Genomic DNA, 24,594 nt, shown 5'->3' on the forward strand with positions numbered 1-24,594 from the left:
CTTTGCCAGTGAAAGACATACAAGGGGAAGGTGCTGGAACTGTAAACGTGGAAACTTACTGCACTGAACGCAGCTGATAAAGTGAGTTTTGGCCTGCAAAATATTTGCTGCTGTCGAGATTTCTATCTGCTGATGTGGAAGATGGGGTCTGTCCATACCAAAGAGGGAGCGACAAGAAGGGAGAAGCTTTGCTGACTGGTGGGGAGCCGGGCCAGCGCCTGGATGCGCTTCGCTGGTGGGGAAAACACTGTCAGAACTTGTGGGCAGGGAGGGTTTGGGGCAGCGGAGGGGCCATGGGTCTGCTCTGGGCTCTGCCCCACAGCGGGGCTGGCCGGCTGCCCCAGCACTGAGACGCCGGGGACGTGGGGCTGGGCTTCCAGCTGCACCGCGAGCTCCACATTTCGGCATCATCTTGGGAATATCGGAGAAGGAAAACAAGAAAGTGGCTGAAAAATGTAGCAGTGCTGATCTTTTAGTCTCAAGAAAAATAACCGAGATCTCTGGACTGCGTTTATCTATGCTGCTTGGAAAGTTTCTTCTAGCCCTTGATTTCTCACCCAGTTTAAAACATTTTATTCATGTGTGTGTGTTCGCCTCTGTTTTCACTGCATCTGCGTGTCATCTTGAAGCGATGGGCATCTGTAAGTAATAATGAGGCACTTGATTTCAAACCACGTTTGTGATCTGGAAGCCCTTTGACTCTCCCAGCTTTTCAAGTGACAAAGAAGACAGAGCCCGCGATGGCAGAGAAGTGCGACTGTATCGCCAGCATGTATGGGTACGACCTGGGCTGTCGCTTCATTAATTTTCGCCCCTTGGGCTTTGGGGCCAATGGGCTGGTGCTGTCAGCCCTCGACAGCAAGAGCTGCCGCAAAGTGGCGGTGAAGAAGATCACCATTGGCGACGCGCGGAGCATGAAGCATGCTTTCCGGGAGATAAAAATCATCCGCCGCCTGGACCATGATAACATCGTGAAGGTGTACGAGGTGTTGGGGCCGAAGGGCACCAACCTGCGCGGGGATTTTTTCAAGTTTAACATGGTGTACATCGTCCAGGAGTACATGGAGACGGACCTGGCGCGGCTGCTGGAGCAGGGGAAGCTCGCTGAGGAGCACGCCAAGCTCTTCATGTACCAGCTGCTGCGGGGGCTGAAGTACATCCACTCGGCCAACGTCCTCCACCGCGACCTCAAGCCGGCTAATATTTTCATCAGCACAGAGGACCTGGTGCTGAAGATCGGCGACTTTGGGCTGGCCAGAATCGTGGATCAACATTACTCGCACAAGGTAGGCGATGCCGAATCACCGAGGCCGGTGGTCTCTTGGCGAGCTGCCAGCCGGCACGGGGAGGCATTGAACGTGTGTAGGGTGCAGCAGTTGATATTCTCTGGAGAAACTGGTCCTTGAGCCTGTTTGGGCAGCTGTAAGCCCTGCTGGGGTGGCCACTGGTGGTAGTTGCTCTCCCTGCCCCAAGCCAGGACGCGTTTCCTGGGCAAAACCCGTGGGTTGAGCTCTGCTGAGTGTGCCCCAGGCCTCTCCAGCGCTGCCAAGCACCGAGCAGGGCACAGCAAGGGTTCAGGTGCCATTCAGGTGCCTTTCATTGCTTTATATCATATGTATCAAATATATACTTACATATTTTATTCCGTCTCAGCGGTGGGGAGGTGTGCATTTGCTCGCTTTACTTAAATGACTAAACTTTCTGTTTCTTGCTTTGCCGCTTTTATAAAACACAAGCTGCCGTTCATCCCCGCAGTGGAAGCGTATGGAAAGGGTACCTGGCTCGTCTGCAGCCGCTCTGCTTGTCTTTGTCCTCACTTCTGTGCCAACTGGCTTTTTAAAAACCCAACTCCATCTGAATTACACTTATTTAATCATAGGGAAAGAGGGATAGGTCCTTGAGATATAGTCATATTCTTTTATCTGAGGTCAAGATCCAAATAATATATAATTTTTTTTGCCTTTTGGTGCTTACATACTGTGTTATAATAATGCAATAATAATTGTGAGCGGCTGGGTGCAGCCCAAGGCAGGCTGGTGTGCCCCACTGCTGCCCCGCTCGGGGCAGGGGATGCCCAGAGTCCCCTGGGCCCCCCAGCCTGGGCATCCTTTGTGATCCCATCCGTTGGTCCACACATGCCTTCCCGCAGCAGTCTGGCTGGGATGGAGAAGGAGGGAAAGGAGGAATGAAGCAAAATGCAGGAAAACAAATACTTGCCCTTGAGTAGGGGAAATCTGTTGCCTCCTGGGGGGGGTGTCTTTGGGACTGACTCAGTTTTCCTCTCCTGCTGCTGTCGCTAGCTTTTCTCCCTCTGTCCAAGGAGGGCTGAAACTCCCCCAGAACGGCAATTTTGAACAAGCAATCAGTGACCTGGGTGCTGTGGTCTTCTCCACAACAGATCGTATTCCCAGGCAGCTGCCAAACCCTGCAAAATAATTTAAGGTGCTAAACCAGTTCTATACCCAGTCAAAAATGCAGCTATTAAAAGACCTGCATTTTTCCTCTAACAAATTTAATTCAGCGTGGCAGTCTCTAGCAGCAAAACCCTCCTGGTGGGGTAAGCCCTGGATGTGTTGCTCTCTCTTGGGACAGGGGGCTGGGGAGGGACTTGGTATCCCACGGCCATCACAGCCGAGCTGCCCCTGGGCTCTCCCTTGCAGGAGAGGTTGGAACTGAGAGCAGCTCGTGGTGGCTTCACTGGTGGAGCAGCTCAAGGTGAGGGCAGTGGCTGTGGTGGCAGCGGGCAGGCAGTGTGGGAAGGAGAGAGGCAAGGAAAGCGGGTGAGAAGTTTCCATAACATGCAGTCCTGATGCTAATGGATTTTGAAGGCAGTTGCAGATGTTTAATGCGGGTTGCTGTCTAGGCTGGAGCTTTCAAGCGGTGGAGGCTTCATCAGCCAGCTCGCAGATCGACGTGGTCCCAGGAGAAAGCAAAGTATTGCGTGGTCTGCACCAATAGACATGATGCAGTCTGCAGCCGGTTTCTGGTTAAAGTTACTATTAGGTATTGTAAGATAAGATAAAATCTATTTTCTTGAGCTGGATGCTTGTGTGGATGAGTGCAGTGTCCCCCATGGACCCGCCGTTGTGCCTGTGCAGAAGTTTAAACACGCTTTGCATTTACCAGGGGGTTTCTACCCGGTGTGACTTTGATTTGGGCACCGTTGCTTTGCGCAGGGAGGCAGGGAAGGGAAGAGGGAAAGGGATGGTGAAAAAGATCCTGAAGCTGAGCCCTGATCCATTCTGGTTTTGAGTCTGGGGTCTGGGGAGAAACAGAGCCTGAGGAAAAGGAAGAAAGTTTCAAGGGACACTGGGCAGTGAGTGCAGGGTCCTTGTCACTGCTGCCTCCCCCTTCTGTGCTCCCTTCCTCACCAGTTAGTTATTATCCAGCTCAGGAAGAGGCTTCTGGCTTTTTAAGTGAGCAGATTGTTGGGGTTTTTTTAAAGGCAGGTGCATTCAGAGGCTTTTCCCAAGGGAGGGTTACTCCTGGAGAAAACTCCTGCAAAGGCGGCAGCGCTACGTGAATACAGAAAGTCACTGATTTAACGAGCATCATCTTGTCAGAGATTGCAGGATCAGGGTAGGAGATGTCTGTCCGTGTCTGCTGCAGAATTACTGTTTTTTCGAAGCAATTCTCTGTCACCTTAATAACAGCCAGTGCAGTGGGAAAGCACTGTCAGGAGGGTGGCCATGGCTGCAGCTTCTTGGTAGGACATAACTTTTCAAGATGCCATTGCACGAACATCCTCCGATTCCTCCCAGGGGTGGGAGAGATCAGTGTGAAAAAAATGGCAGAGCCCCGCTGTGCAGAGAGACCTGGATACTGCTCCAGAGCAGAGCTGAAAATAGCAGTGCTGCGGTGAGCATCCAGCACCACAAATAATGTCAGTTATTCATGAATTCGGGCAATGGGGAGGACTGTGTTTCCCGAAGCTGGGTGACGGGCACTGCAAAGGCAGAGGTACGACAGGAGGGCTTGGATGGAGCTTGGGTCAGTCCCGCCTTTGATTTCCAGCTCTTCTCAGATGACTCAGAAAAATCAATTCCTTTCCGTGTTTCTCTTTCAACCTCCACATTTCTCAAGGGCTCATACAGATTTATAAGCTCTTTGGTCTGTGCTCTTGCAGAAAGCATCAGCAAGAAGGAGAGGACTGGAGCATCACCACATCTGAAGCTGCCGAGCCTCCATCCCGCTGCTGACTGGCATTGAGCAGAACAGGGATCCTTACACCCCGAATTTTGGTGCTACCAGCAGGTGCTAATGCAGAGCTGCCCAAAAGCAAGTGAAATTCTGCTCCCTGGGTAATTAATTGCTGTTAAGACCCAGTAGATCCAAACCTCTGAAGGCAGTGCAGAGCTACACCTCTAGTGTAGTGTTTTCTTGCAAGCTTTTGTGGCAAGGAAGGGTCATCTTAAGTGCTTGGATTTTTTTCCTTTGGGATGTTTTGTGTCTGGAATATGCTTAGACAAATGGCTGGGGTTTGCTACCATGAAAAATTGCAGGTTGTGTGTTGCTGTTTGTCTGAAAGGTCACAGCTCTTCTGACCCGACGTTTCTTATCCCAAACAATCCTGCTGAGTCCTAAAATGGCAAATAATAACTGTGGCAGATTGTGAGCAGAGTTTTAAGCACGGTTTAGAAATACATATACCATCTAAATAATAGCCCTGACTTGGCAATGGGTCTTGTTTACATGGCTTGCAGCAGGCAACCGTTTAATTAGGATAATTTGGCGGGAAAGAGAGAGCTCTCCTACTCTGGGAGGTGCCCTGGACCACAGCGGGGTGCTGGTCTTCACCAGCTTTAAAGCAGAGCAGCTTTGCTTGCGTTTCTCCCAACATTTGGTCGGTGTTTGCTGCTTAAATCCCTTTCTCCATGGGGTAAGAGCAGCACGGGGGCATCTGTTCGTTTGAAACTTCCCAGTAGCAAATGAGATGGATTTCAGGTTGCCAAGGTCAAGTTCAGATCTGGGTCTACACCTTCACAGGCTGCTCAGACCCAACAGCTTAAATTTTAGCCCTGTCTCAGATAAACCTGCTTCTAAGCTCCCTGAGTGCTCATGTACTTGCAAACATCTCTTTAGGGCACAGAATATTAGGTCTAGCAGAAGAGGACCCTGAGGAGATGATCCTGTGCGTCTCCCTTTCTCTGTCACCCTGTCCCTTCCCAATGCTGTCACCATCCAGCCATACAGGCTCCTTTCTCTTACTTCTTACTACTCTTTATCCCCAAGAGTCGCTAATCCTGCTGTTTATCCCTCTAGAACATCTCCACGTTAATCCGTTTTTCCTCGGTCGCTGCTATTTGTGGTCTGAACGCTTTGCTGTGCGACTCGGTGCTCAAATGGTGAGTGGAGGAGTGTTGGAGATGAAGATAGGGGGCAGCTCTGGCCTCCGTGAGGTCCTCATGTAAAGAAGTCAAAGCCAAGCATTTCCCTTTTCATAAACCACCTCCTTATTGAACGTTGTTGCCTTCACCGTCTTGCCTTCACCATCGGAGCACTCTGCAGTGCCCCCTCTGTCTGCAGCCTCGTGGTCCTCCTTGCCCTACACCTTCCTGCCTTCCCCCCATGGTCCAGTCCCTGCCTGCATTTCTTCAGAGGCTGCCTGGGTGTGTTTAGCTTCCCATCTATCCGTTCATCCTCACTCTTATGCCCTAATAAGTATCTTTGGCTCCAAAGGAGAGTCCAGATGTGATTTCCCTCCCCAGGTTTGGGGAGGAAGGCGGTGTAAAAGTGAGATGTTGCCCTTCCTTGAGCAGCCTCAGCTCAATGGTGGGCAGGAGGGATGGGAGAGCAGGGAGGTAGCAAAGTCAAGCATTAAAAATTGGGATAAATACCAACGAATGTTTAGATTTAAGACTAATAAATGTTTCGGAGGGCAGACTCAGGCCTGGCTGTGCATCCCATGTGGTGTGTCACCCGGCGCTGGTCAGAGAGAAGCTGTTGGGTTGGGATGGTCCCACCTGGAGAATACAACAGAAATACCTGCTATACGGGGACACGGAGACTTGCTGAATCTCTTAGGCGACAAGGCGGTGAAGTGGGGCACTCCGTAGCCTGCCCGTGTTGTAAAGACAGTCATATCACCTCTTCTAGGGGTCTGGGGGCTCTGCCTGGTGCCCCAAAGAGCTTGGGGGCATCTACATGGGGCTGCCAGGGAGCTCTCTCTACCTTTGCCTATTTGCAACATTAATTAAAGCATTAATTGGCAGAAATTCCATGCTAGGGAGGGTGTGGCAGCCCTTTTAGGGGAAAATCTAAATAGTTTCCAGAATATCTTCAAACCTTTGAAGTCCTCCTTTCATTTTGTACTTGCTGATCAGTGCAAACATAATAGCTTCCAGTTCATCCAGTAAAACAATACAATTCCTAGGTGGGTCATCATGAGAAGGTCTTCAAAGGAGATGAGGATGTGGGACGCTGCTCCATACTTATCCTGGAGGTGACCACCTTCTGTGTTCAACCCTGGGGCAGCTGCACGTGGCCCCATGCAGCCAGCACCAAGCCTCCCCACTGTGACCCCAACTCTGTTATTCTCCTTCCCTCTCCTCTCATGAAGCCCATAATAATCTGTGCTCCTGAAATAAATGCTCTCTGTCATCCCAAAATGATGAGAACACACGTTACGTTGCTGGAGCCGTGCACAACAGCAGGTCGATTATTTTATTATGGAGCAACATTCCTGCAAACCCGGTGCCTTTCCTGGCCTGTCCTAGAACTGCCCTACCTGCTTTTTAAAAAATAAGGCTAAAAACCATGCTGTGAAGAGGCAGCAGCCTGCTGCTGCACCGAGATTATTCCAAAAGCTTGGGGTTGGTGCTATTTTGAGTTCTCCCCCCTTGGCACTGCAGCCACCTGCAGCAGGAGCCGTCCCGGCTCCCGCGGATGCAGCAGCAGGAGTCCCATTCCTGGCTGTGGATGGAGGCACGGATACACAGGCTGTGGCTGGATCTGGCTGGACTTCCAGTTTGCAAGCAACTCTGTAGCTTTTTGAGTGCAGAAAGATGGAGAGGCCTCAGGAGAGGCTTTGGGCTGTGGCGTTAGGGGCTGCTTGGTTTGCCACAGGTGGGATCCTGAATTTTGGCATCAGCCTTGAGGAGATGTGCCCTTGGTCCCTCCAGCTCCAAGGAGGAGCTCCCAGCTTGGCCGATGGTTGTTTCGGAGCACTGGTGGGTCTTGCTGTGCTCCCCACGTGCTGCCGTGCTGTGCCAGCATCCTTCGGGCTGCAGGTGGTCCAGCGTGCCATGACCACCATGACACTGGGATGCAGCAGCACCCGCGCCTGCCTAGAACTGTTTTTTTTCCTTCTGGTGTTACAAGCAACAGACAAAATCCATGTTGTGTAAAGATTAGAAAAAGCATTCATTCTTCTTTCCTTTTCAGTTTCCTTGCTGTGCTGTTTGATACAACTTGATGCTTATCTTACCTGTAGTGAATTCAGCACCTGTATAGATTGCCTGAGCTGTTCCCGCACAATACCGCGGGAGCAGAGGAGATGCAGGACAATCATACTTGAAAATTGCAAAAAAAATAGTGTGGGAGAGCTTGAGAGCAAGCCTTGGACTTGAAAATAATTCTGTTTTTAAATTAACTCTGTTATATCGTTTTTTAAAGAGATTCCAGCAGTTCTTCAGTTCAGAAAGGGCTATGCTGAATCCACAGAAAACTGTCGTGAAGATGGATGTTCTGTCTTAGTTAGAACTAATTAATATGCTTCTGCTCTTGGTCTTTCTGTCTGGTTGAATCTACATAAATGGTGAAATTCTTGTGCTAAAGCCCGTGCCTTGCATAGGTGATGGCTGGAAGTGCTCAGGCTCTGCATCCTGGCACAGCTGCTGCCCTCGTGTAGGTCTTGGCACCGCAGGTAAGAGCTGAGCCCGTACCTAAGCCAGGTTTAGGTGGATCCTTACCCCAGCATCCTGCGGCTGTGCCAGCGATGGCGTGATCCCAGCTCCCAAAGCTGTGGTGGTATTTCTCCATAGGACTTGATAGTCCACAGGACTATGGTTACTTCCTCCAGGTGGTAGGACAGGAACTCATCTTGCGTATTAATATAAAAATAAAAATCTAGGCTATGTTTTTGTCTGCCATGGAGGCAGAGCAGATGTAGGTGTTCAGGCTGGGTAAGCCACTCAGGACTGGGATGCTGTGCTGCCCGGTCAGGGAGCACCTCCTGCCGCTCCCATCAGAGAACCTCGGGCTGGGTCAGAAAAGTCTTGATTTTCAAACTTCCCTTCTCAGTATTTTCCCCTTGAGGAAGAGGAGGGATAACCCAGAGCCCAGCAGCGGAATGCCACGGGAAGCAGGGGGAGGTCCAGCTGTATGGTCCACGAGTCAGTGGGATGGAGAGAAGCTGTAGGTTGCTCCTCTCCACAGGTCGTTCCTGGGCTTGGTGGTGTGTGACCCAATGGTCTGGGTTATTCAGCAGGTGAAAGCAGGGAGACAACAGTCAAATACACAGTGATGGGTAACAGAAGAGGGAAGTGCAATGAGAAGCGCTGCTAATTAATTACCACCAGTAACCTCCCACAGCAGGGGAGGGGGTGAAAATGTGTCCAAAATAGTCAGTTTCTGCAGGGAATTTTCTCCAATACATGAGAGGTGCCTGGTAAAGGTTTGGCTTGTTGCAACATATAGATGTGCAGTATATTGCTCATACATTTTTCATGGTGCACACACCTCCAAGAACTCAAATCCATCTTGCTGTCAGAGAGGAGAACTGTATGAACTGAGCATTAAATCTGTAAGGAGGTTGGCATTCCTTTGCTGGGAAAAGGGAGGAAATTACTCCAGCCGAGAATTGCCCTATATCACCATCCCCAAAGTTTGTTTTCTTAGGATTTTTCCAATAAATACGAATGTTGGGAATAATTGCAGTAGCTGAAAAGCAGTGGTCTGATCGGATGATGCCTGGGGGCTTTTGTGCCGGTTCCGATTCAGCAGCATTAGTAAAAATATAACAGCATTAAATGAAACTTCTCGGCTAATCAGTCTCCATTAGAACTTATCTTAAGAAGACCAAAATGAAAATGTTCTTTGAAAAGCAAACTCGTTATGATTAAAAGCTTGATGATTTGCACATTTGGAAATTGGAACAAAAACCTGCTTTGGGAGAAGAGGAGCATTACAGACCTCGCAGTGTTTGTGATGGTGCACTGCTCTCGCATTAGGCTGGGAGATGTATCCCATAACATCCCCAAGGATGCACGTGCAGTTATATTGCAACTGAAAACAGTTTATGAAACTATATCAGGTAGGATGGAGTTTTTAACTGAGTTTTTATATGAACTGTATTCATGCTGTCATTGCATTTTGATACTCTCCAAATGCATCATGGCATTTAAATACAATTCAACTTTATAATTTAATTTTATTTTGTCTTTTCTACTGCGTTTCAGGCTACCTCATTCTGTTAATGCATTATATTTAATATAGAAAATGCCACTTATGAATATTCCTACGTTATCCTGATGAAATAACCATTCATGTCCAACCCCGGCATGGCGCCCGCGCATCCGGAGCTTGGCTGGCAAGCGAAGCCAGGGGCGCTGGGACATCCCTTACGATGCCAGCGTTATTTCCAGGATTGAACGCATCCCCTTGATTTCTGCGGGAGCTTCTGAGTGCTTGGCACTTGTGTTAAATCTCCCGGGTGAGTTCAGGAGTGGGAGGGCTGTGGTCCAAAGAGACGACAGTGCTCGATCTTTGTCCTGTGGGGCTCAGCTGAGGCCATCTCCTTTAAAACCGGGTCAAGCATCCCAATTGACCATCCTCACTGGAAGCAAAGTAGGACGGAGGACGGGGACCTGCCCCACGTCACCCACCTGCCTACAGTGTTGCCAGGGCCCCAGCGGCTGGGCGGCGAGGGAGGGAGAGGATTTATTAGGCAGGACTCAGGCTCAGAGCAGAAAGGGCAGGGTTTCCTAGCTCTGCGTCAGGTAGCTCATCCCCGAAAGGGCTTTCCCACTTATCCCGTGGCGTCTTATTTTCAAGAGTCTTGGCTAGGAGCCCTCACGGGGCTGTTACCCGCTCGGCGATGCTTTGAGACATCTGCTGGTCCAGGAGGCTTTCCTTCCACGCGGTAGACATGTTCCTCCGTAAATCTGTTTTTCTGCCTATTCCCTCATTTTCCTCTTTATTACGAGATCCTACATCTCTCCCCTGTGAGATGCTGCATGGGCTCATCCGCAGTTTCCAGCACATGCCCCAAACTGAAGCGGGGTTCACTGCAGCAGCATCCCAAGGACGCAGATGCGGTAAACTCGCCTGGTGTCTGTGCGAGGCTGGATCTGGCTGAGAGCATCCTCTGGGTGCTGCCTGCTCGGGAGCCCTGTGTGCTCCCCGTGCCGCCTCTGGTCTGGTCTTGTGTCCCCTTGTACCCTTTGAAAACTCATTTTCAGCATCAGTGCTGGGAGTTGGATCCATGGGAATTCAGTGGTACATAGTTTGCGGTTACTAGTGGTTTAGGTAGCTATGGAGGGACTATAGATATAGGATTAACTAGAGATGGAATCAAGAGAAATTGCAAACTGGTAATGTTTGGAAATCTAAGCGCTGTGCTTGGGGTACTGAACTGGGAAAGGCTTCCTTCACACACTGCTGGGTTATAGCTGGGACCCAGCACAGTACTTAAATAATGTGCTTAACTTCCAAAATGTCTCAGATGGTGGAACTGGGATTTATATAATACCTCTAAGTCCTCTAACAGTGACCCGAAATAACTTTTGCAGGTGTGATCTGCAAATCTGTGCTATTAAAGCCATCTGTCCTTTGCAGAAGGTGCTTCAATATCACGGTGACGAACAGCAAATGAGGTTTTGGGGAGCAGCAAGCGCTTTGCCTCCTGGAGCACTGAAGCATCTCTGTTTCCAGTGGTGTATATCTCACCTCTTTTCTCCCTGCAAGCGTGCTGGGCAGGTTTCTCTGCAGGATCCGATGGTGGGGCCACAGTGGGAAGCATGGGCTGACCATGGAGGAGCAGAGGAGCTCTCTTGCAAGGTTGCTGACATCTCTGTTTCTGCTTTTTCAGGGTTACCTTTCCGAAGGCTTAGTAACGAAATGGTATCGCTCCCCTCGCCTCCTCCTCTCACCGAACAACTACACCAAAGCCATCGACATGTGGGCAGCTGGCTGCATCCTGGCTGAGATGCTGACGGGAAGGATGCTCTTTGCTGGTAGGTTTCTGGCTCCCATTGATTAATTTTTTCCTCCCTCCCTCTTTCCTTGCTACCCAATTCAAAGGCTTTTTAGCACGGCAGAGGGAATTCCCCTCTCTTTGTAGCCAACATCACTACAGGGATCCTACAGTTGGTTATTAGACATGAGAGCTGTCTCCAGAGCAAACCACTCTGCTGTTAGAAGATCCCTTGTTTGGTGCAAACTCCCCTGGTATAGACAGGCCCTTGGGGCTGGAGAGGAGTTACCGTCTTGATCTTCACTCTGCCTTATTGCGCTTGTCTGGGATGGACACGTGGTGGTACGGGTGTGATGGCGCCCACTGGGAAGCCACCGTCCGGTGGGGTGCCCGAGGCTGGCCGGAGTCGGCGGTGCCTCTGTGCTGAGCCTTGCTGGGCAGGGATGGTCTGCTGCCAAAAGCAAAACCCCAAACAAAGAACAATTCTGATGAAACAACAAAACCTTTTTCTGTTTCAGGGTTTCCAACGGAAAATAAGAGGGTTTTGTTGGGAGGGAGAATGAAAAAAAATATTGTAGGGTGAAGTATAAGGACATGAGATAATGTAGCCCTGTCCCAAGAGGTTTGTGCTCTGTCATGGATTTTAAGTGTGATTGGTGTCCTCAAGGTATTTCTTTTCTTTGAGGGAAGACATTTCAATGCCACTACCCATTTTTCAGCCATTTTCAGGATTTTCCTATAAGCGGATATTGGAATTGTAAAGGTGCAGTGCAAGGAAAAGGAGACAAAAAAAGCTCCATCAAGGAGTGCATTATTACCAGGGCAGCATTTAAAGCTCAACTCTGATGTTCTTGAGAAGCAAATCTTTATTTAATACAATTCCAAAAAAGCTACTGTGGGGTGCAAAGCTGTGCTTCCCAAGCTGGGACGCGGAGCCATTCATTCAGGAATGAAGCCACCACTCTGCCTATCAAAGAAGCTGCCTCCCTGCCCAAAGTCTGCAGCGATTCTCCTCCTTGGTTGTCTCTACCATTGCCCGTTAGTGTTTTAAATGACAAGGTTTAACGCATTTTGTGAGCAGCTGTTTGCAGAGTTGTGTAAATAAATAATTAGACCCATTAATAATGGAGAAGGACACTTTCTTCACAAGTATTTCAGAGCACCGCAGAGCTACGCAGCCGGTGTTTGCAGCTGCTCTGTTGCTCCCTCCCTGCTCCCACTTGCAGCTTCCATGTTTCTTTTGTGAAAGCTGAAAATTAAGCAGAAGAGAACATTAAAATTATCCTTCCTTCCTCTTGTCCTTGGTCTCCCCTCCTCAAAATTTTTGAGTCCAGGGACCTGGCTACTCCTGCTGCCTCCCTGGGATATATTCCAGGGGTGGGGATGTCTCCATGTGCTGTTTGTCCCTGCAGACACGGGCATTTTCTGGTCTTGCTGGGAGATGCTGCACATGAGTGAGCTCCTGAGGCAGCTCTGCCAGCTGCCTCCCCTTGCCGAGCTGTGGTTTGCACCATGGAAGGGTCTCTGAGCTTTTTGGGTGGGAACAAACTGGACGATGTCTTTCCAGGGCAGAGGCAAGGCTCTGCCAGTCCAGGGCACCAGACTAGAACTAGCCCCGGGTGAACCAGAGCAGCAGAAGCAAACCCCAGAGCAGATAGCAGTGTCCCAGTCCTGCAGGAATTGCACCAGACCGGAGGACCGTGCTGCTTCATGTTAAATTGGGTGTAGCTGCAGCCCCAGGGAAATCCTTTTTTAATAATAAGTCAATCTCTCTTTTCCTGTACTTGCTCTTCATGTCAAACAGACTGGCTTGTCCGTGTCCTTCTCTGGCTGTCCCCATCAGAGCATCCAAGCACTTGTCTTTATCCTGGCCTTCCAAACTGTGCTTGACCCTTCTCTCAGCCCCAACTTGGTTTTTGTGCTGTTTGTGGATCCCAGGGATAGAAGCTACTTTGGCTGACACCAGCCATCTACTGCCTAGGTGTCTGAGCTGGTCCTTAAAGCTCCTGTCATGGTGAAGACAGAGGCAAAGGCAGCTCCAGGATGTGATTCATCTGGCCTCTGTTAGCTCTCTGCCTTCAGCTGAGACTGTGCCTTAGAAATACTTATTTTTCCACTACTGCTCATAAAGAGCACTCAGGGAACAAGCTGAAGTGCCCATCCTGGTGTTACACGTGGCTACAGGTGAGATCAGTCCTGTCCCGGCTGCCCCGGGTGAGATGCCCGAGGGCATCCATATGGGACCCGACTTTGCTGGTTGGTTCCTGAGGGTACACAGCAGGTTAGAGATTCAGGAGATGGGATTTGGCAGATCACAGACTGGACTCGGCCAGACAAGTATGTGAGCATTCCTGCTTCTCTCCTTTCCAGCCCTGTGCAATCGCTTAATAAGCCCCCAGATGACGGCAGGATCCTTACTTAATGGGTGGGGATCAAAACCAAAACTCAAAATTCATATTCCTTTCAGGTTGCTTTAAAAAATAGTCCGTGGAGTTGTTACAGGAAGGTCCTGACCCCGTGCCCCATTTTCCTGGCCTCCCCCTATACCAGTAAGTAAAGAAGAGCTGGGGTGGGAGCCCAGCAGCGGGGCAGGGTGTCCATGGTGTCCCATGCCGCATACCCTCTTTCATCTGCTGGTGTCCAAAGAGGAAGAGAATAAACCCCCAAACCTCAGAATAGCTAAAACTGGCAAACAGTTGCATGACAGCAGGGGCTCATTTTTGCTTTTGCTTTTCTCCTCTTTGCTTGAGAGAAGGAGTTTGTCCCTGACCAGATGCAGCCACACTCCGGGGCTGCAGGACGAGGCTTTCAGAGAGTCCTGGGTCACCGGCAAACACCCCGTGGGAAATAACAGCAATGTAGTTCCCAGAAAGTTGCAAACCTCCAGTAATTGCCTTACACTGGATAAATTGTTTTTTGAGTATGCGTCAGCAGTACAATTTAAATTGGGAGCTTAGCATAAGTCAATATAATTAACTCAGTAGTCTGTCTGAAGTCCTTAAGCAACGCAGTTAAATTGAGGTGATCGGTTATTAGGAATAGATGTCACTCACTGCTTTCATTCTGCTACTCAAGGTATCGAGTGCCCGGCAGAGCGGGACCCCCAGTCCCCTTACCCTCCTCGCAGCCCCTTCTCTGGGCAATGTGGTGGCAGGAGCAGCTTTCGGTTTGGCAGAGCTCCGGGAGGGCACAAGAATTTGGCTAACCCAAAGCTCGCAGGAGCGTAGCGTGTCTCCAACAGCTAAAACCTGGTTTGCAGACCATTAGAGAGGCCCCCCACCACGAGCAGTGTGGAAAATGGGGAAGAGCATCTGTAACTGAGTAGCTACAGCTCCCTCCAGTGACCTCTCCACCCTCTGCTGCCGAAGCATCACCAGTGGAAACAAGAGAAAATAGGAGAAAAAGAAAATCCACCTGTCCTCACAGATCTCCGTGGGGTTTACCAGCGGGGCCGTGCCCATGACTGAGCGCTGGGAGGTGGCGCGGTGGCTTTTCCCATAGGATCGGTGCTTGCTCCCAGAGAATTCACCAGCAGAGCTTGGGGTGCTCACCCGGGGCTTGGCCACAAGCCCGGGGAAGGGTTCCCTTTTCCAAAACATGATGCAGAGCTCCTTGTTCTCTCCTCGGTAACGACAGCACATTGCGTTTATTTTGCCTGTAGTTCATGTTTTTCTTTTCAAGGATTAATGCCTCCAGAAGGTCCCTAGGAATTACATAAATAGAGGATAATGGTGGGGAATTGGGTTTGTGAGAGCGATAATTCAGTGCTTCCTGTGTTCCGTTAGCAGCTTCTTTATGTGAGTAAACCCGGTGCCTTTCGGCTGCCGGGTACCTTCAGTGAGCAGTGGCTGGAGCTGCACTGAGAGGAGAACAGCCACAATGCCTTTGGGACTTTTAATACCCTGTACTTTTGATCACAGTTTGGGAATTAGCCTGACTAACAAGGTGTTTGTTTCCTGGTGGTCATCTTTAGTTTCTCCTGGAGCCATGATGTGAACCTCTAGGTGACCTAAAACTAGTTTTTCTGTAGGAAAGTGAATTCATTTGCCCAGGATTGATATTAGGAGGGTGTCCCTCTGTCTTTTTTTGCTTTTCCTATTGCTCAGATCTTCTGAGGCTTTGTTCTGAGCAGATATGTGGTGTGATGGTGACCAGCCATGTTAATGTCAGTGCTGCTTTGGGGTTCTCTAAGTTCATTGCCATGTCCTGGCTTGGTGCTCTGCCATTCGGGGTGAAAGTGGCCACGACTGCATTGAACCAAACCTTGTTGGAGTGATGAGGCCATAATTGATAGAGACCCTTTCCCAACCTTGATGCTTGGACCTTCCCTTGCCCAAGCAAGTGTGTGTTTGGGGTCAGCTGGATGTGAGTCTGGATGTGAGTCTGGAAACCACCTGCAGGCCTACAGGGAGCTCTGGGCTGGGATGGGCAGCCCCTGCAGAGTTCCAGGGACCTCCAAAGGTCTGGTTCCAGGGACCTCCAAAGGTCCACCAGCAATGGCCTCCAGCATCCCCTATAAGCTGACCTCTCCACCCTCCCTATGGACTGATCGGAAGTGCTGTGCCGCAAATGGGATTCAATCCTCTTGCTGTGGATCATCCGGGCGCTGCTTGCTGGTGAAGCAGCCTGAAATCTATCAGTGGCATACCAAGAGGCTTGGTGGCCAAAAAATCCTGGTTGGTTTGTCCACCCCAGCCAGTTCGCTGTCTTAATGGATAGTCCTTCCTCTAACGACAGAATATTTATAACCGGTGCTTCTGGCAGACAGAAAATCAATAGCACGACTCGGTATTTCTGCCAGGCTGCTTCTCTGTACATGTAGGAAGCTGGAAATCAGCTGCGGAGCTCTTGGTCACATCCAATAGCACGGTAAAGAATAGGATTAACGTTCATTAATGAGGTGGTTGGCTCTGCTCCGCTGGCACTGCCGCTTCTCTCCTCTCACTGACTGGTAGTCAGTCCTGAGCAGGGGCTTAAGGATGCGTGGATAAATACATCCTGAAGGAAAAGGATTAAAAAAGATATGATTGCTCCTAGCAGTTGTGGGGATCGTCACCATCAGAGCCTTGACTTGGTGCCCAGCAGCCAGGTGGGACCCAGTCAGAAAAACCCTTTTCCTGTTGGGAGGATGGACCCCACCAATGGATGATAGCTCTCATGCCCCATGATTCAGTCGGGTACAGTTTCTGCTTCGTAGCCATTTTAAATAGATGGCCAAATTAGTCGAAAAGCTGCGCAGACAACCTTGGGGTGACTACACCAGGAGGGCAAATTATCTAGGTTAACTCTTTCACCCTCAGAAAGAGGTGACCCAGCTGGAAGTCCCACCACATTTTCCTTGGAGCAAAGAGTGCTGGCTGATGTGGGGATGCATCAGCGTGGAGGGGCTGGCAGGAGATGTGGTGCTGCGGTGACATGGCTCCTTTCAGAGGGGCGGCCATGCAAGAGGGTGGCCAATAATACCACCTCCTCCACCACTCCCAGTTTAACTTCTGGGTCTCATCTCACTGCCTGTTTTTTTCCCTGTGTAGGAGGTCACGAGCTGGAACAGATGCAGCTCATTCTGGAGACGATCCCTGTTATCCACGAGGAAGACAAGGAGGAGCTGCTCAAAGTGATGCCCACGTTCATCAACAGCACCTGGGAAGTGAGGAAGCCACTGCGCAAGCTGCTCCCTGAAGTGGACAGTGAAGGTACCATAGTGCCCGCTGGCTTTGGCAATGTCCTTCTCCTGGGACTTCCTCCGGCTGCCATGTTGTCAGACCTGTTTCGCTAGGGAGTCATAGGAATTTTCCTCTAAGGCCAAGTGCACAAACACTGGTGAATTGGATTCAGATATCTGGGGCTTTGCAATGCATGGTCCCACCTGGAGCTCATGCGTCCCCACTGCTGTCCCCCCACGTCCTGCTCACCATCCCACCAGGGAACACATGGGCTGTGAGACAGCAGTCATGATGCAGTAGCTTTCTCGCCAGTAGCTTGTACAGAAACAAGGGTGAAATAGTCTTCCAAGATGATTCCAAGACACTTCCAAGGCGTATCCCTTTCATGCTAGCCTTGCTTCCCTCCTTTCCCATTCCTCTTTTGGAGCTGTAAGTGAGGGTTCAGCCCAGACATTATTTTCAAGCCCTCTTCACTTTCTTGCTCAGCTTTTTGCATGAACACAATTGTACAGTACAAGAAAATAAATGCTTTTACTCTACAAATATCTGAACTCCATGAGATGGTTGCTACAGGTGGAAACATCCAAGCACGCCGAGGCTTGGACATCACTTGTGTTGGGCTGTCACAGCCTGCAAAGCTCGAATACCACTTCAGCCACTTTCCTCCTTTGGCTAAAGCTGTTGTTGCCGCAGGCATTAGGACCTGAACTTCTGCCTGGAGCAGCTTTGTAGGCAGTGAGATCTTACAGGGCGGCAGCCAGAGTTGAGCAGTGTGGACTGGGGCACATCAGCTCTTCTGAGCTCCTTCCAAGGCTTAAACCTGGCTGGTGGACCTGACCACCTGCTTTGGGAAGACGTCAAAACCAAGCCCGGCTTATGTTTGCTGGCGTAACTCTTCGTTGTGAGACGACTGCTATATGGCCTTGGCAGCGCGATACCCATCGGCCCGGGTTACCCAGGGACCACGTCAGCCTCCGGCAAGCAGGAACGGATTTATTCCCTGTCATTACTGCGGGAAGAAAGGTCACCTGCGCCCCTTACATAATTCATCGACATTTTCCTGCCTCTCTGACCCATAATATATCGTAATACATAACTCGTAATATATCGCTCCACCATGCTTCTTGCCCGCAGTCAGTGACCTTATGAAGCTATTGATTCCTTCCTACTTAATTAGTCCAAGCAATGAAATAATCCTGTGGGAGACAATCGGATATTGGTTAATGTTTAAGCACTGAGGCAATAGGTACGGCCTTTCCTTTCTGCTGAGTGATTTTGACCCTAAAGAAACGGTCCCATTCACGCAATTACATCTTTCATGGGGGTATTTCTGAAGGTGCAATGCAAAAGTTGTAAATGAAGAAAGGCATATTCCTATTTGTATTATCTGAACTCGAGGGGATTCTTCCACGCACCGAGAATCAGCTGAATTTTCATCAACATCTTTAATGACGGGATTTGATCTTTTCACATAACCTCAGTAAAAGGAATCATCAAAGGAATCACAACAAACCTTCAATGTTTAGATTTAATTCTAGTCACTTTAATTGTACTTAATTTTCTCCTCCATCATCGTACAAAGAGTTCATGCTCCATAGTCTTTCTAAAATAATTTTAGGCACTCACAAATCTTTAAATATTAATGAGCAAAATAATTTCATAATGTTGGTCATGCTGAGGACTTTTAAAAATTGCATTTTAAGTCTAATCCCGCTTCAGCTGCATGTGAAGATGTGAAATCAGTTGTCGGAAACTCATCGTGTTTGTCGAATGGATCTGAGAGCGTGAAATCAAATCCCAACACCGTCCAGAGGTCTTTCTGGGGTACGAGCTTAGCGTTCTGGCCCGGGCTCACAGCACTGGGTATAACATGTATATACTGTCCTGGGGAGGTGTGATGGTCTCACAGTCATTTCTCCTGTCTTGCTAGATGAAGTGACACCTGCAGGCTGCAGGATTGCTCCACTGCAAGCACACGGCTCCCATGGGGGGTGAGATGGATGCAGCAAGGACAGAAATGCCCATTTTAGATGCACATGGGATGTGACCTTTAATTCCTTCCTTACTTCAAGGGGTTTTGTTATGGGGGATTCATGAGGCTTGTCCTGGAAAGGAAGCTGGTTTTGCTTTTGAGGAATTAGTGAGCTTGTTTCTCTCTGCTTCACAGCTATTGATTTTCTGGAGAAAATACTGACATTTAACCCTATGGATCGATTAACGGCTGAGATGGGTCTGCAGCATCCTTACATGAGTCCGTATTCCTGCCCCGAGGATGAACCGGTATCTCAGCATCCGTTCCGGATTGAGGATGAGATTGATGATATTTTACTGATGGAAGCCAACCAGAGCCAGCTGTCTAACTGGGACAGGTATAGTACCCAGGGCTGGGCCAGAGATCAGATGCTGGCTTAAATTCTTTAGGCAGAACTTGGCTGATGGGTCTCTGACCTGCTTTTGATCGGATTTAAGTCACACATGTTCCAGACCCACAGAAGACACCCGCTTTTCCTTCTTTATGCCGTATTGTAATTCTAGCCCAAGCTGGCACCTTGCTGAAGCCAACGAGAGGTTCATCATTAATTTCCACGGGGAGAGATGTTGAGTCTGCATGTTCAAGTCACTGTATATCTTTCCGCTCTTGGTTTTATTAACAGCCTATATTGTCTTCATTTGAGTTACATCTGTTTAAATGACGCTACGGTTCTCCCCTCTGTCCTCTGTCCCTACAATACCAGTTATAAAATAATGTAATTCTTGTACCTTTCGGGGACCGGGCCTGATTTAGAGCCCTATATTTCTCACTTTTCAAGGCGCATAGGCCCCAGAGGCCCCAGACCTGGGGTCCTTTAAAAAAAAATAAAAATCCTTAATTGTGTTTTTAAATGTTTTGCTAAGAGTTGCACAGAAAGTTTAGAGCAGATCAAAGCCTTGAGCTGAGGTTTCTCGTGTCCTAGATGATTACTCCAGTTACTAGACCAGTCCCAGTACTGGAGCAGGTAGGACAAAATAAACAGCTAAGAATTAACTAGGTTCACTTTCCCGTAGAGCTCCTTCCAGCTGAGCAGAGTGAGCTGGCTGAAGATGTCTGCGGCATTGTTCCTCTCTGTACAGCAATTAAATCTCCTCGCCTTCTTAATCCGCTACATTTCACCAGCATTGAAAAAATAATCTAAAGAAATCCCTTGTCTTCGCTATTATTAATCTCTTTGCCTGAGTGAACAAGTATCAGATGGAGGCTGGGGAGGACAACCGGGTAAATTAGGTAGAGGAAAGCTGGAAGCTTTTCTCAGGATATCTATCTTCAGTGCCCACAGCTCTGGCATCCCTGGCAGTTACAGTCCCCCAAAGCAGCAAATCACCTGCAGGAGGTCACCTTGTCACCCTGTTATCTCTTGGCTTTTATATTTCTTGGTGTGACACAAGAAGCTGGGACCTAGACTGTTGGTCCTGCCGCCCAGCTGGGGACATTTGCTATAGGGCTGTAAATTTTGCCACATGAGCCCAGTGTTTTAGAAACGGGAAATGATATTGTGGAAACTGAAGAGCGTTTCATTGCTGGGACGTAGAGCCCCAATACCTGGGATAACACATCTTTTAAAGATAGCTCAGTTAGGAACCAGTAAATTAGATGTCACTTTGAAAAGAATGGGTGTTGTCAGGTAATTGCAATCCAGGGAGTTCAGCTGCCTTGAGAACTTTGCATCCTTTGGGGATGCTCTTGGTCCACGACGTCGGAGTAAATTGGTGATGTCCAATCTCAGTGGGGATTTAAGCTCATATTTTTTACTTTTATGGCAACAAACAAGGAGCTCTCACACTGTAGGTGCCTGTCTGGGGTCTGAGGAACAGTTTGATTATTAATATTGTTAATCATGTTTTAATCCCAAGTGGAGGGAAGGTGATGATGGGCTAAATGAAGGGGACAGTTGGTTTGGTTGTTGGGCTTTTATCCCCACTACTCCTCCCATCTCAGACTCTTGATAAATTACTCATCCCCTCTGCCTTTTTTAACACACAAGAAATAGGTCTCTAATATTAATAAAAACTTAGAGATCTGTAAGCGGTATATTAGTGAGACAAAGGCAAAAGTAGCAGCAGCAGCAGCAGCATGCACATCTGCTTGAGCGCTGCTGTTTCTAATGAAGCCGTCGTCCGAGTGTCTAACAGCAGCATGTCTTTTGCAGGTATCACGTAAGCCTCTCCTCCGATTTGGAGTGGAGACATGATAAATACCATGACATGGATGAGGTTCAGCGGGACCCCCGGGCAGGGTCTGAATCCATCGCTGAAGAAGCACAGGTTGATCCACGGAAATACTCCCAGAGCAGCTCGGAGAGGTTCTTGGAGCTATCCCACTCATCCATGGACCGAGTATTTGATGCCGATTGCGGGAAATCGTGTGATTACAAAGTGGGGTCGCCTTCCTACTTGGACAAATTGCTGTGGAGAGACAATAAGCCCCATCATTACTCAGAGCCCAAGCTGATTTTAGATTTATCCCACTGGAAAAGAGCAACCATAGCACCCGCAGCTGAGCTATCCCTGGAAGAAGAACCATCCAACCTCTTTCTGGAGATTGCTCAGTGGGTAAAGAGCACGCAGGTGGGTCTCGAGTGTTCCAGTCCTCTTCCGGAAATTCAGGAACGGAGCCTGCCATCTTCTCCTCACCATCTCCACAAAGAACCCACAGAGGTGAACAGTGAAACAGACCCTGAGTTTAACTTGGACGTCTTCATCTCCAGGGCACTGAAACTTTGCACAAAACCCGAGGATCTTCCAGACAACAAGCTCAATGACATCAACGGGGCCTGCATATCTGAGCACCCCGGTGAGATTGTACAAACAGAGGTGTACCAGAAAGAGCGATGGTGAGGAACCCATGCCCAGTCAACCCCACTGTATCCCCCTGTTCCTCTCTGATGGTGTGGCCATTGCCTGGGGCCGAGTGGCTTCTGTCTGTCATTGAGCATCCATTTTTTACGCTATACCGAATGCCTTTTTCTGAAAAGGCAAGCACAAACCACATGCCCCTTTTGATGCCTTAGAAATACCTTTAAGGGAATCAAGAGGTGTGAATGAAATACTGAGTTTCTTATACTGCCTTAACACTCTTGCCTTGCAATCTCTGGGACCTGTTTGAAACTTAAATGTACGAGGGAAAGATGACAGTACATGGTAAGTTTGCAAACAGAAGTCAAATCAACTTCTTTTTCTTTCTTTTTCTATAGCATCTTAAAATGACGAGGACAAAATCAGCATTTTCATTATGGTCAGATACCCTCCTGGTTTGACGGGTTCCCAAAACGCCAAACTTTGAGCTCCTCTGAGGCACCCGTGGGAGTATAGGCGGTACGGAGAGAAGCGATGCCAGGCAGTGCCCGTGGTCAGCCATCAGTCAGCAGAGAATGGAACTAGAGGTAGAGTTTGGCCATCAGACAGGAAAGAACTCTTTGAGAATATTAACGGGGAAGGAATTTGACCTACAAAATATGGGCCACTTGGGATTTATTTTTTTTTCCTGATTGGAAGACAAAATTTTTGCTAAGTGCATTCTCCTTGTTTGGTTTCTCGCACATAAATCCTCCCTTCTGTTGCCCGGAGTAGACCTGAGCTCTCCGAGTACGTAGGAGGCCCCATACGATGCATTTCAGTGTAACAACCTGGTGCTGTGAGTCCTGTCTCGGGCAGCTGCCCAGCAGACCAGCAAATTCTGGTGGTAAGGGCTGGACAGCAGTCGAGAGCTAGAAACAGGGTGTCTCACGGTGTGATGCTGCCTGGTACCACCAGCTACAGACTCAGCAAGGGCACCCACCTTTGCTAACAAAAAAGGAATGAAACTACTATTATTTTACCTTCTGACAAAGATGCTGTGAAAAAAACCAACAGTTCTTGTGGCATTAGATTCATAACTGGCCACTTTGCTTCCAGCTTCTTTGGAAGATGCTGGTGTCAGCGTGGTTTGTAAATAGACACAAACGCAACTGATCTACTGTTAACTTCTGTTTTCATCCCCACTTCTGAGCACCTTAGTAATTAATAGGCTAACAAGAGTTTGTATATGGAAGAAACGTTCTATAACATATTTAATCAAACTCGGCAGTTTTTTTAAATGGAAAAATCTGTAAATAGTGTCGTAAAATCCAGGCTCCGCTTTCCTTGACATTGTGTGGCTGTGCTCTCCGGCACGGCGGCACTACTTGCATTTGTAAAAGAGAAACTACTGTACTTAGTAACTCCAAGGTCCATATTTAACTATTGTTCCTATAGGAATTATGTCTACTCTTTTAACAAGAAATCTACTAAATGTTCTGAGGTGCGAAGAAAACTCACGTGAGACTCGGATGATAACTAACAGCAGCATTTACTGTATTAACCCTGGTTTCTGTTCTTGGTGGGATCAGGTACGGGTTTAGCTGTAGGAGAGCTTGTGCTAGGCATTGACAAGCCCAAAAACTTGTTCTTATCATGAAGATCTCTCCTTAGGCTGATTGAAATACTGTTACTGCAGCTGATTGGCAGCATAGATGCAAAGGCTTCAGGCTGCATGGATGGGATGAAAGTCCTGGGGCAGGGGTGGAGAAGGCATCTGGAAGGCAAAGCCATCAGAGAAGGCATCTGGAAGGTAAAGCCATTAAGCTCTGGTCTTTGCTTCGAGTGTTTGGACGTCCCCCACGGCAGTTCAGAAAGGGGAAACAAGGGAGAAACAGAGGGTTGGTGTCCAGTGCGTTGCAGATTATTGATATACCTCAACTAAAGCTCAGCACTTTTACTCGCGGTGGGAGCAATTCAGATGCCGAAGAAGCGGCCCCTGCAGTGCAGTGGATCTGAATCCGGCCCTGGCAGCCCACGACTCACCGCCCGTGGTCCCGCTCAGCTTCGCAATTCATCCGGCAGCAGCAAGCAAAAGCTGGGAACGGGATTGCCGGCGCTCAAGTGAGTGTGTGCCCAGAGAGGAGGCAGCGGCGGCAGCCACAGTTGTGTCCCATCGCTGCTGGGTGCCACCCAGGAGAAGAGGAGCAGATAAAGCCCAACCTCTGATGGGAGATGCACAAACACTACAGCCGGAGGCATCAACTGAAAATTACATATTTGGGAGCCGACAGAGTTTAAACCTGAAGGATAAGATCAGCAATGTGAGAGCTGACTTTTAAAACTCTCTTCTGACAGATTCAGCAACTATTTGCTACCATTGGGTTAAACACGGAGACATGCTGACATGTGAAATCAGCAGTGATCAAACCATGCCAGCTTTTTCCTCGGCGGACATCAGCCGCCACATCCTCTGAAACCAGAAGCCATTTTCTGTGGGTTGTTACATTCGGGCTGAACGTCTTCACCAGAGGCGTACGGGACTATTTATTATGGCCATAAAAGTAACAGTTTTGCTTTTGAATATTGTCTTCTAAGGAGGAGTGGGAGCTTGAGGGCTCACGGGTAAAGTGTAGTATTAACTTCAGAAGAAGCAAACGGAGCGTATTGCCGCTGCTCCGGATTTTCCATCTCAGCTCGTGAGCTGTTATTTAACATTGTTCCAAAACCTCGGCATCACATGCTGGGAAAGGGGGGGGGGGGGGGGGTGAATGGGACGAGAAGGGTGGCTTTAATTTGTTACCTGAGTGTGCTCAGCCAATCACAAGCCAGATTTATTTCTTGTCTAAACCAATAAAATTTAAGGCCTGAGCCTCTTTGCTTGGTAGCCTGTAATTCTTTTGCTTATTATGAGACTTGAAATGTTTATTCCAGTACTTGCGTCTAGGTTTCTTCTGCAAATGAATCATTTAGGTTGGAAAAGACCTT

The 24,594-nt window shown here is 48.8% G+C and overlaps 1 protein-coding gene across 3 annotated transcripts; it reads left to right on the forward strand.

Annotated features, from left to right (window-relative positions):
* Positions 1 to 740: 740 nt before the first annotated feature.
* MAPK4 (mitogen-activated protein kinase 4) lies at positions 741 to 21,669 on the forward strand (the record flags this gene model as incomplete). Of its 3 annotated transcripts, none has more annotated exons than XM_082497796.1 (5): positions 741 to 1,286; positions 11,030 to 11,195; positions 16,666 to 16,827; positions 18,965 to 19,166; positions 20,982 to 21,669. In XM_082497796.1, the coding sequence occupies 5 exons, from the start codon at positions 741 to 743 to the stop codon at positions 21,667 to 21,669; spliced, it is 1,764 nt and encodes a 587-aa protein (XP_082353922.1). The 3 variants fall into 3 exon arrangements, with proteins under 3 accessions (XP_082353922.1, XP_082353923.1, XP_082353924.1); XM_082497797.1 differs by having other exon boundaries at positions 11,030 to 11,174; XM_082497798.1 differs by having other exon boundaries at positions 11,030 to 11,174; positions 16,666 to 16,821.
* Positions 21,670 to 24,594: the final 2,925 nt, after the last annotated feature.

Source organism: Vanellus vanellus (genome assembly GCF_965231255.1).
Source record: "Vanellus vanellus genome assembly, chromosome: Z".
NCBI lineage: Eukaryota > Metazoa > Chordata > Aves > Charadriiformes > Charadriidae > Vanellus > Vanellus vanellus.